The sequence below is a fragment of the Gymnodraco acuticeps genome, unplaced genomic scaffold, assembly GCF_902827175.1.
Source record: "Gymnodraco acuticeps unplaced genomic scaffold, fGymAcu1.1, whole genome shotgun sequence".
Lineage (NCBI taxonomy): Eukaryota > Metazoa > Chordata > Actinopteri > Perciformes > Bathydraconidae > Gymnodraco > Gymnodraco acuticeps.
This window is the reverse complement of record NW_022990673.1, coordinates 4,626,379-4,637,094: the sequence shown is the minus strand read 5'-3', so window position 1 is coordinate 4,637,094 and position 10,716 is coordinate 4,626,379. Positions and strand designations below refer to the sequence as shown.

Sequence of the window (10,716 nt, the reverse complement as noted above, 5' to 3'; positions counted from 1 at the left end):
TCTATATCTGTAAATAGAAAATGCTATTTCTTTACATGGATTTCACAGAAAATAGTTTCCTATAGTGTCATTATCACTGAGCTTGTATGAACTCGCCCTTTCAAGAGGCAAAGGCAAGACATGGCAAAGCAGAATCCACACATATCTAATCTTGTTGGCTGATGTGTAAGTGTGACAAAGGGTCCCCATAACCTGGAGGTTACCATGCAATTAAAAAACGTGTCCATCCTTGAGATGTCTTTGCCTAAGATGCTGGACCTCTACTGTATGAATATATTTACAGCGCTATACATGACGTCGTAGCCCGTAGTAAAGGAATTGATTGCCATTTCCTGCCAACAGCACTCATACTTATATTGGCAATAAGAACAAAGATTGAAAATAACCTTCATTTTATCTCAGACCTATGGTGATTTCCACTGTACACGTTTAAGGAAAATGAGCATATATTTATATTGAGAGGTAGCATTAAGGTGGACACAGTTTGGCTGTTAAGAACATTTTAAATGTAGAACAACAAATTCAACATGTTCAAGGCAATCACCACCACATAATTATACGCATGAATTCTTGAATCTGAGTAATTAAAGCATATGTTTCAAGAGTGCCAAAATAGCTTTTCATGTTTAAGATGTTTTATGCTGTGTATTATTTGGACACAGCTTCTGTTATTTCATTATTTTCCTGTTTATCAGACTTGTATCCAAACAGCACCTTTGTCTCTACTTAGGCTATATGAACATATTGTCCTTTTGTTCCATTATGAACTTGCAGAACAAGGATTTCTCAGTGAGACATTGACAGCCATGTAACTACATTACTAACACTAAGAAAGTGGATCACATCACTCCTGTTCTGAAGTCTTTACACTGGCTTCCTGTGTGTCAAAGAATAGATTTCAAAATACTGCTGCTGGTTTATAAAGCTTTGAATGGTTTAGGCCCAAAATACATTTCTGACCTCCTGCTAAATTATGAACCAACCAGATCTCTCAGGTCTTCAGGGACTGGTCAGCTTTCTGCCCCCAGAGTCAGAACTAAACATGGTAAAGCAGCGTTAAGTTATTATGCTCCAAATATCTGGAACAAACTCCCAGAAACCTGCAGGTCCGCTGCAACTCTGACTACTTTTAAATCCAGACTGAAGACTTTTCTTTTTGCCACTGCTTTTAATTGAAACTGAGCGGTTGTGTTTCGTTTTTGGTTAATGAACATTTGGGGTTAGTAACCCCAGGGAATCAGTGTCTGGGGACTTTGTCCTGGCTGGTTTTCTCTGTGTATGCTGCTCGGGACGTATGTGCCATACAAGCGTACACAGCTCATGCACGGAGAAACCTTAAAGAAAGGCATCAGTAAAATGGAACTTCTGTGTGAACTATTCATATCTTAAACTGCACTGTAACTTTTTATTCATGTATTTTTTTCTTTTAATGTTTCTTTCTTTATCTTTTCTTTTTAATGACGGCTTTTAAATGCCTTTGTCTGAATGTCTTTCATTTTTGTAAAGCACCTTGAATTGCCTTGTGTTGAAAGGTGCTATATAAATAAACTTGCCTTGCCTTGCCTACATTATAATAATGCCCCCCTGCCATCCATAATGCTGAAAAACACACATTTACAGTTATTTGCCACATATAATTGGTTCAAAAGAGTGGAATGAAGCTATTCTGAAAAGAACATTGCTGAGAAAAATACTTGTAATTGCACAAAAAACATACCAGTGCATTCATATTCAAGGGCGAACGTGGCATAAAACTAAAAGCTTCACGTAATTTTTTTGGCTGCTATCCCGAGGAAAACAACGTACATTATACTATACAATTTACAACAACTGATACCAAGCAGGTAGCATGATTCAGTGCAGAAGTCACTATAACACCAGACACTAATAAATAATCTGACAATCAACAATCGGCTCCAGTTTAGGATTGTATTTCTTTCAGAAGAACCTCTATGGCTAAATTTAATGTAAGATATGGCAGTCCTATTTACATCTTAATATATGCAAATGTACAGTTTCCATCTTAATTTTTAGACATACGGAAAATCCATTAGTCCTTTAGCTAGTTTATGGCTTCAATTTGGCTAAAGCAATTTGCAAGAGCACAAGATGGATTACTTCCATATAAGTCCATTTAGAGTCCCCCATATTCAGGTCTTGAGTCTGGGAGATGCTGTTATCAAAACAGAAAACTTGCCGCGCTGCAGCCAAATGTAACGCGTGACAAGGTCATGCATCCACATGCTGGTTTGGTGACTTCGGATGGAATGTGTTTTAAACAAAACAAAGCACCCCGAGCAGACTTGGCTTGTTCTTATTAAGACTGCAACTGAGACCACTGTACAATATCCTTCTGTCCAGAACATGGAGAGACCCTTTGTTAACATGATGTTAGGACACATCCATGAAAATCGTGTTTCCATATTCTCTTCCATCCAATCTGTCTGAACTTAAAGCCATGATATAATTCCTGTCAAATGTTGACATCCTTGCTGCCTTGTGGTTTATCAAGGTTGTTGCCGTCTTGATGGTTCTGCTTATTGAGGGCGTCCAATGCCGTCTGGGTCTCCTTCGGTTCCTCTATGGAGCAGTTGGACACTGCATTAGCCACTAAGCAGAACTTGCGTAGGAGGATCTCTCTGAGGAGCAAATAGACCCATGGGTCCAGGATCTGGTTGAGGGAGGCCAAGCGGATTGCTGTGAGGAAAAAGTTACAGTCTAACTGGACGTCCCGGCTAGAGTTACGACTGGAGGTCACTGCTGTTGAGTTGCACTCGTGGGAAGATACCTGGTGGGAGATCATCCTCAGCATCAGCACCTGAAAGGGGAGGCAGGCACATGTTGTTTGTACCATAAGGACAAACTATCTTCTTCACTCAAAATGTAACATTGAGAAAGCCTTTTAATGGTTATGCACACTTGATTATTGAAATAATACTTCTTATATATTAAATGTCACAAATCTCACCACAGCCATGAGCAGCTATACTGAATCAAACTAGGAAAGCATGATGTTCACGCTCTAGGTGCTCACGCTCTGCCATCACTGTTGCTTCTAATAATATCTTTGGGACTATTAAACATGTGCCTGATCATGCATGACCTCAAAACAGACTGAGCAGACCCCCAACCAGGACTCAGATAAGTGGATTGCCCCTTAATGGAAAATGTCAGCAGCATTTAAAAGGATTATACATGACAGCATTTATGTGAGTGGCATGTGTGGTTTGTGTGTGTGCGAGATAAAAGTAAAATAGTGTGAGATAGTGAATAGATTTTTAAGGAGAAAATATAAGGATGTGCAGCTTTCTGTCGAAACATTTCCACATATAAAGATCTGCAAGTGACAATAAAATAAATTGATCTGTGAATAAAAGGCACTGGGCAATTTACTATACAAGCTTTTACTGTATGAAAAGAAACAAGCATCTTTAGAAAATATACTGTATGTTAAATCTTTCTTATATCCTCAATTTCATTTGGCCATAGGAACTAGTGAATGCATGCAGTAAGAAAGTTAAAGGCTGAGTGGCCTATAAAAACATACCAGCAGAGGAGACCAGCATATAAGAAGGACGCACATAATCCCTAACAGCTGAACGACGGTCTCCGTGGTGAGCCGTTCCCACTGCTTTGAAGACTGAGAAGTGCCAGACTTTGTTTTACACCGGATAATTAAGCCACGGATTGTCACTACATTGCAGGAAAGTGTAACAAGCAGAGAGAAAATCCCAAGTACAGCAAAAGTGATGGCGAAAAACATATTGCCCGGGACTTCCCTGTCCCCCGTGCTGATAAAGCACCATGTGCCCGGCCACTGGCGCGTATATTCCCCGACCCCTGCAATGGGCAGCAGCGCAAAGAGCAACACAAGACACCAGATGACAGCCAAAGTCTGCTTTGTCACACTTGTCTTCATGTGATTGGAGTACCAGTGTGGATTTGTTATCGCCAGAGCCCTTTCAATTGCCATGGCGCTGGCCAAGAAGAGAGAGCACAGGCCAAAAGTTGTCATGCACACACCGAAAAAACCGCATAATTTGCCCGATGAGTCGATGCGCTCCCACTTCAGGTCCGCCCTGTAAACTGATATCACTATTGGACTTGTCAAAAGCTGTCCAAACAAGTCAGTTAACGCCAGTGATCCAATGCAAAGCAAGAAAGACTTTTTCCTTTTATTTTCCTTCTTTTGTAAGATACATACACCAGAATAAGAGCTAATGTGTTGCCCACCATGCCAGTGATCATCATGGCTATAGGGAAACCAACTGATACAGATCCACAACTGGAGTTTTTGGTGGCATTGCTTTCGCGCAATGACCTGGAGACGTTGAAGTCCAGCATCTCTCCAATCAAGTTTTTCAACCCCCCTAGAGAATCACAGCCGTCCTTGTACATAGTTTCGGAAAGGGTAAGCCTGAACGCAGCAGAGAACACAGGTATGTGTCCGGCATCCTCTTGCGCTCCAGCTGAATGAAGTGCGTAAAAGCGCGTTGGCTCCTTTTTACGCGCTGGAGGCGGGGCTACCCAGAAAATCAAACACAGGCACATAGTTTAAAATACACTTTCTAAACTGTACAGCACTTTTATGAAAACCTTGTGTGATATCCTTATACGTTCTATGTATAGGCTACAGGCACTTTAGGTGCAACCCTATCACTGCTTCGGTGCTCGACAAACTAAAGTCATGATGCTGGAGATGATCACATCTTGGTGGTGAGCATATGGGAAGACTTGTCGGATAAATTAGGTAACAATAAACCTGCTCTGCGCCTCTTCGAGAGAAATGGCACTAAAAAGACATGTATTAAATCTAGGCTACATCTGGTTGATGATCATGGGGACATTTGCTTTAAGGGATAAGAAGGTAGGCTATTAATGGTTTCTCATACAAATAGTTTAAGTAGCCTACTTGATGTGAATTTAGATTAGAGCATGAACACATTTCACTACTAGCCTACTCAGATGATACACTAACAGCACGTTGCTTTCACGGTTCCACTGCCAGCAGCTTCTAATATTTCCAACCTACGAACACTTGTTAACCAACTTTAAATGCAGTCCGGGACATGTATCAGACACCGATACGTACCCATCCCTGTTAAACTCAGGACGATAACAGCAGTGCCACCTGCTGACCACAATGAGAACGACAACACAAGTCTAAAGCCCATTCAAAATTCAACTAGTCAGGAGTATTTATTCATTTAATGGTTTACCTTATAATAAAAAAAGAGCTAGTTTTTAAATATGAGCTGTTACACTTTAAACACTGTTGTCTTTATTCCTCCCCTATTTTTAAAATCAGATCTGTATTGTGAACTTGTTTGAAACTCATGATTGATTTTTGCCATTTGTGTGCAATAACAAAACATCATTAGCTATCAAAAGCCTCCATAGCTACACAACTTTGCTGGTAGTGAAACTGTGATTATGTATACACATCTGCAAAAATAAGCTAATCTTGGCTAAATCAAACGCAACAACAAAGTAACAGTCGACAGGATTTTATTTACACGTGTACATTTGAGTTGTTTCACCATTAAAGACTGTATTGCCACTTTCTACCATGAATCAGGATATACTGTTTGTTATTCTGGAAGTACTAATCTTAAGTACGAATATTAATATTATTAATTCATAATTTCTTAAATGTTTTAGTTTCCCAGGTGACAAATGAGAAGGTATAACTTTAAATTGTAACGTGTGACAATTGTGTAAAGAAAAAAAATAGAAATACAACACTAAACACCTAAACCAAAGAATGTGGAATTTACAGCCATTTAGTTAAAACACGCAATATCAAAAAGTAAAATACTTACCTTGACAGAAAGCAAAAAAATATTTTTAAGGAAATAAAAACAAAAATACCAATATGAATTGCTATATCTGTTATAACAAGTTGGTGCTTAAGTACTTCATATTTTATAAAAAAAAAAATGAAAGTATTTAAAAAAATAATAAAAGTACCAAAATATCAGATATTTCTAGGGCCACGGAAAAAATATAATCAAAAATGATCACTTTAATTTCCCCACAGAGGCGTGGAATAAAATGTACTGCTACAAAGATATGCGTTTTTAAGTAGCCTACTGCCTTTTTACAGTTCATCTGAATTTCATATGGGACTAAACACTTGTGTTTATTGGACACCTGCAGTTACAGACACTTGTCACAGTTTGGGGTGTAGGTGGTTTTAAAAAGGGATGATGTGCAACGGCAGAGGGAGTCATGTTGCCACTCTGTTTTTGAAGAAAATAAGACTTTTTATGAAAATGGACATCATACTGAAATGATGTGGTTGTTTTGCTTCCAACGCAACATGCACTTTTCTACTAAGGTTCCTTTTCTTGTTTTTAAGGCGTTAAAGTTATTTCTTTTTTGAGCTGGAGCCAGAATGGGAGGATCCAGAGGACTGCCCACGGCACCTGAAATCACACAAACACCACGGGAAGAAAGACAAGGTCAGCAGGCTCAGATGTTAACATTCACCTATGCATTCTTGAAACAACAACATGGTTAACAAATGTATGTAAAAACAATATAACAAGGCAAAATGTGAGGATATTTCTATAAATCTGAACTCCCATAAGCGAGGCGACAGATGGCTAATAAGAATCAGTGCCATTGTGGTATTCCACAGAAACCCAAACCTTTCGGACGAACGTGATCTAGAGCGCCTCCGCTTTTTCTCTCCAGATGAGGACCTGGAGCGACTGCGCTTCTGTCCCCTCTCAGGTGAGGAGGAGGGGGAGCGGGACCTCTTCCGGGGAGAGGAGCCCTTTCCAGACTTGGAACTGGATCTTTTGGAGGAATAAACCAAGCACTAGGGTCAGTAAGGTCAAGACACAGTCCCATCAGCGTCGGTTTTTATCAAGTTTAAGAGCACTTAAATATAGGTCATCCCAAGATGCTGAAGAAAATGTTTAGCATCAAGTCAATATAATTAAAGCACTCCTATTGAGAGTGTGAGATTAAAACCCAAGCTCTAGACGTTTTAGCTTTGGTCAAATTAAATCTCAGTTCAGATAGTTAAATTGTGTACCATTTATACTCCCAGTCCTAAATTAAAATTTGAAAAAACCCCAGATCAAATTATTTGAAAGCGTCAAGGCAGATTGTGAATTCAGTCTTTGTTCAAATGTTAGCTGGGGAGTAGGATTGCTCTGGAGCTTTGCCCTGTACATACACTCTCCTAGGGAGAGAGTGCATGTCACCTCATTCACCTGGAGTGGGACCTGGAGCGAGATCCAGACCTGGAACTTGATGAGCTTCTAGAGTGGGACCTGAAAGACAAAAAAACAAAACCTTTCCAATATTTTCTGAACAAGACAAATACCTGGACGGGTCACACAGGATAGTACAAACAGTTGGACAGTATTTCAGTTAGACTATTCATTACAGTACAGCTTAACTGATGAGTACATGTTTAGACTAACAAAAGATGCTTTTGTGGGTTTGGTGAAATAACCAAGTAAATAGAAAGACAACAAAAACAGGTAAAATCTTCAAACAGATATTCAAGGTGCATTTCAAGTCTAGAATATCAACAATGCATTTGTTCTAATAAAAGTCAGGCGTTTCAAAACATAAAGCGACATCTAGAAACTTCTGCACATCAAGGTTCTAACACCACAGTCGGGGAGGGGTTGAGAAAACAACAAATCGGCAGAACAAGACATGTATTAATGTGGATCAGTAATTCAGAAGGAAGATTGAGCTGATACTGACATTTTGCCCGGAGTTACCCTTGACCTGTACCCTTTTACCTGGACCTCGACCGTGAACTGGAGCTGGAGGAGCGCGAGGAGGAGCCGGAGCGGGACGAACCCGAACGGCTGCCCTTTTTCTGAGCTGGCGTGTCCTTGTCCGTGTCCTTGTCCTTGTCTTTGTCCTTGTCCTTGTCCTTGTCCTCATCCTTGTCCTCATCCTCACTAGCGTCCAGGTCGTACTTTGAAAGGTCTCCATCTTCGTCATCGTCTTCATCATCCTTGAGAAGACGTGTTGGTTATAACACAATCATTGTATAGTATTTTAATTTAAACTAAATGTTTTCTTTTGAATTTAAAGGATCCAGCAACCAATCTTACATCTAATTTGTATTTGGAAAGGTCACCCTCTTCCTCTTCCTCATCCTCTTCATCTTCCTCGTCGTCGGGAGCTTGAACTTTAATTGGTACTACTACCTTCTTCTCAGGTTCGCTCTTTTCATCTTTTCCACGAAACTTTTTCTTTTTCCTACCAAACTGTGACATAAGAAAGCAGTTTAGAAATGAAGATTTCAGATGCCACATGTGTACATGGCAGTAAGTCAACCGAAATGATGACAACTCACTTCATCATATTCCCCGTCAGAATCCTCTCTTTCAATGTATTCCACGTTTTCTCTTTCATTGAAACCTCCACCGTAACCTGAATGGCGAAAATAGGCTTTAGAAACTCGTTTTCAAACACACCAAGACTTGCCAAAATACACATTTGTTGACATACCGGTTCTCTCCTCGAGCTTGGCATATTTTGGGGTGTTACACATGTTGCACTCTGACCTCCTGGCCCAATTGACATTTCCACATCTGTACGAGAGTAGAAGAGTAAAATAAGAATCTGTAAGAACTCAACACATTTAAAAATAGAAAAAGGGAAGTAAATATTTCAGCTAATTTGGAAACAAAAGGGTTATTGTGTATTCATAATCATGTGTGTGTATACAGTAAACTATTTAGTTAATTTGCTCAATTGAGTGGTTAATCAAACATTTTGGTAGTTCCTTATAATTTACAATACACCTTACGTTTTGCATTGCCAATCGTTTGCACTGAAGAGGCCTCTACTCTTCTCAGCCAGAGTTTTTCCAATCTCTGTCCCTCCAGCTTTCATCATTTTGGCCTCTGTGGTTTTCTCTGAGGAAGCATAACAATGTTGTTTCAGTACAGCAGCCTTTTGACAGAATGTATGAAGCCTGAATCTAGATTTAACAATGTGCATAAAGAAGGACTCACCGCTGCCACATCTGTTGCAACTTGTCCTTCGAGCAAAATTTACATTTCCACACCTGCAAAAGGATAAAGATGAATACATAGTAGCCACAGATACAACATTGGCCTTGTTACTTCACAATACAGGCGTAAACTGAGTAGGCTTCACGCAAAAGTAGTGGTGTATGTTTATTTATCTCTCATGTTTAACATCATTAGCTTGTAGTCTTGCTTGGGAAAGCCTGTGTGAAAGGCCTGCACAACTGCAGCTGGCTTGTCTGTCACTCAAGACGTTTCTAATGCAGCTCATGTGCAAACTGATACTGCTGACTACACAAGTTACCTAAGATAGACTCCACACTAACGACAACTTGGCTTCTTCAACATTGTAAACACTACCCTCAGTAGTAAGTGTGGACTCTCACTTAACCCAATTAGGCTAACGATAGCTAGCTTGCTATATAATAAGTCTGCGCACACTGACAACTTATATAAAGACACACTGTCACATCCCCACCCTCGAATGAACACATTGTGTTACTTGTTATTGTGTAGATGATGAATGTAAAGAGGTTGAAATAAGTTACAAGTGAACAACTCAGCTAGTCAACAAGCTAGCCTTTTAGCATGCAATGCTAAAGGCCTACGCTAACTTGCACGACCAGCATATTTGACAAATATATGGTGCTATTTTCCATCATAATGTAGGTAAAATGAGCATTTTTTATTAATGTGGGAAGCACTTACTTTTTATCTGGACAAATCCAGTCCCCGTCGCTAACTCGAAAACTCTTCCCCGACATGTTTGTGGCGTTAACACTGAGTGGCTCGCTGGCAGGGTGTGCTCACTGTTAGCCTCGCGCCTCCTGCTCCCTCCAACGATGCCTTCAGGGGTTTCCGGTAGCACTTTAAACTCACATTTCTCTGCTCGATTTCGATACACACAACAGCCCGGCATTGTGGTAAGTAGGTTTTGGGTATAATGTAGAGATTCTTACGAGATGTAAGAAGAATACATGTATTTAATTGTTTTTACATAATCACAAGAAAAAGATCACACTACTGTCATTTGCATTCCGTTTTCTAAATCAACTCAACACATAAAGCTACAAATTCGTAACAAAACTATGGTCTTTTATTTGTGACATTAGGGCTTAATATTACAGAAAACACGTGAATGCAACGCTTTTTATACAGTATAGGACAACATCGGCAAATGTGTTAGGATCGGATAATATAATTTACAAGAGTTCTGTTGATGTTCAATCAGAAGAATAATACGTTTTAATTCAGGCAATTATGTGTATCACAATAAATATATCTGCAAGTTCTTAGGAACCCAAAGATGGTTAAGGCCATAAACCTGCTATTATACACACTTTACACCCTTTTAGGTAGCATATCACATTTATTTTTGATGAACCCTTTTCATCACAGTTGCCTTTAAAAGAGGAAATAAAGCCTCATAGAGGGTTAGTATTGTAGCTTAAAACTAATCCAGTTTATACTTTGAGAATTTACAATGTTGAAACTACACCTTTGAATACTAAGAGATGGCAGATACTTAGCCGGTGGATGTCTGATTGCGAGTTATTAAGCTCACACCTGATTAAAGATCCGTTTAAAATAATATATATTATTGACTTTGAAACCCTTATCCTTCCCAAACCATGATTTATTGCAAAATCAGTTCAAGCCACTAGATGGCAGTTAATGCCAAGGTTTATCAGCGCACACACAG

The 10,716-nt window shown here is 39.5% G+C and overlaps 2 protein-coding genes across 3 annotated transcripts; both read right to left on the bottom strand.

Annotated features, from left to right (window-relative positions):
• Positions 1-1,177: 1,177 nt before the first annotated feature.
• On the bottom strand, positions 1,178-4,329 carry ptger3 (prostaglandin E receptor 3 (subtype EP3)). The gene is made up of 2 exons (XM_034230004.1): positions 3,548-4,329; positions 1,178-2,818 (listed from the first exon to the last, which is right to left on the bottom strand). Exons 1-2 carry the CDS (start codon positions 4,013-4,015, stop codon positions 2,474-2,476), a joined length of 813 nt encoding a protein of 270 aa, XP_034085895.1. The 5' UTR covers positions 4,016-4,329; the 3' UTR covers positions 1,178-2,473.
• Positions 4,330-5,491: 1,162 nt separating this feature from the next.
• zranb2 (zinc finger, RAN-binding domain containing 2) lies at positions 5,492-9,901 on the bottom strand. Of its 2 annotated transcripts, XM_034230003.1 has the most exons (10): positions 9,723-9,900; positions 9,000-9,052; positions 8,792-8,900; positions 8,491-8,573; positions 8,336-8,412; positions 8,091-8,246; positions 7,770-7,990; positions 7,227-7,286; positions 6,654-6,803; positions 5,492-6,428 (listed from the first exon to the last, which is right to left on the bottom strand). In XM_034230003.1, exons 1-10 carry the CDS (start codon positions 9,776-9,778, stop codon positions 6,371-6,373), a joined length of 1,023 nt encoding a protein of 340 aa, XP_034085894.1. In that variant the 5' UTR covers positions 9,779-9,900; the 3' UTR covers positions 5,492-6,370. The 2 variants fall into 2 exon arrangements, with proteins under 2 accessions (XP_034085894.1, XP_034085893.1); XM_034230002.1 differs by having other exon boundaries at positions 5,492-6,803; positions 9,723-9,901.
• Positions 9,902-10,716: the final 815 nt, after the last annotated feature.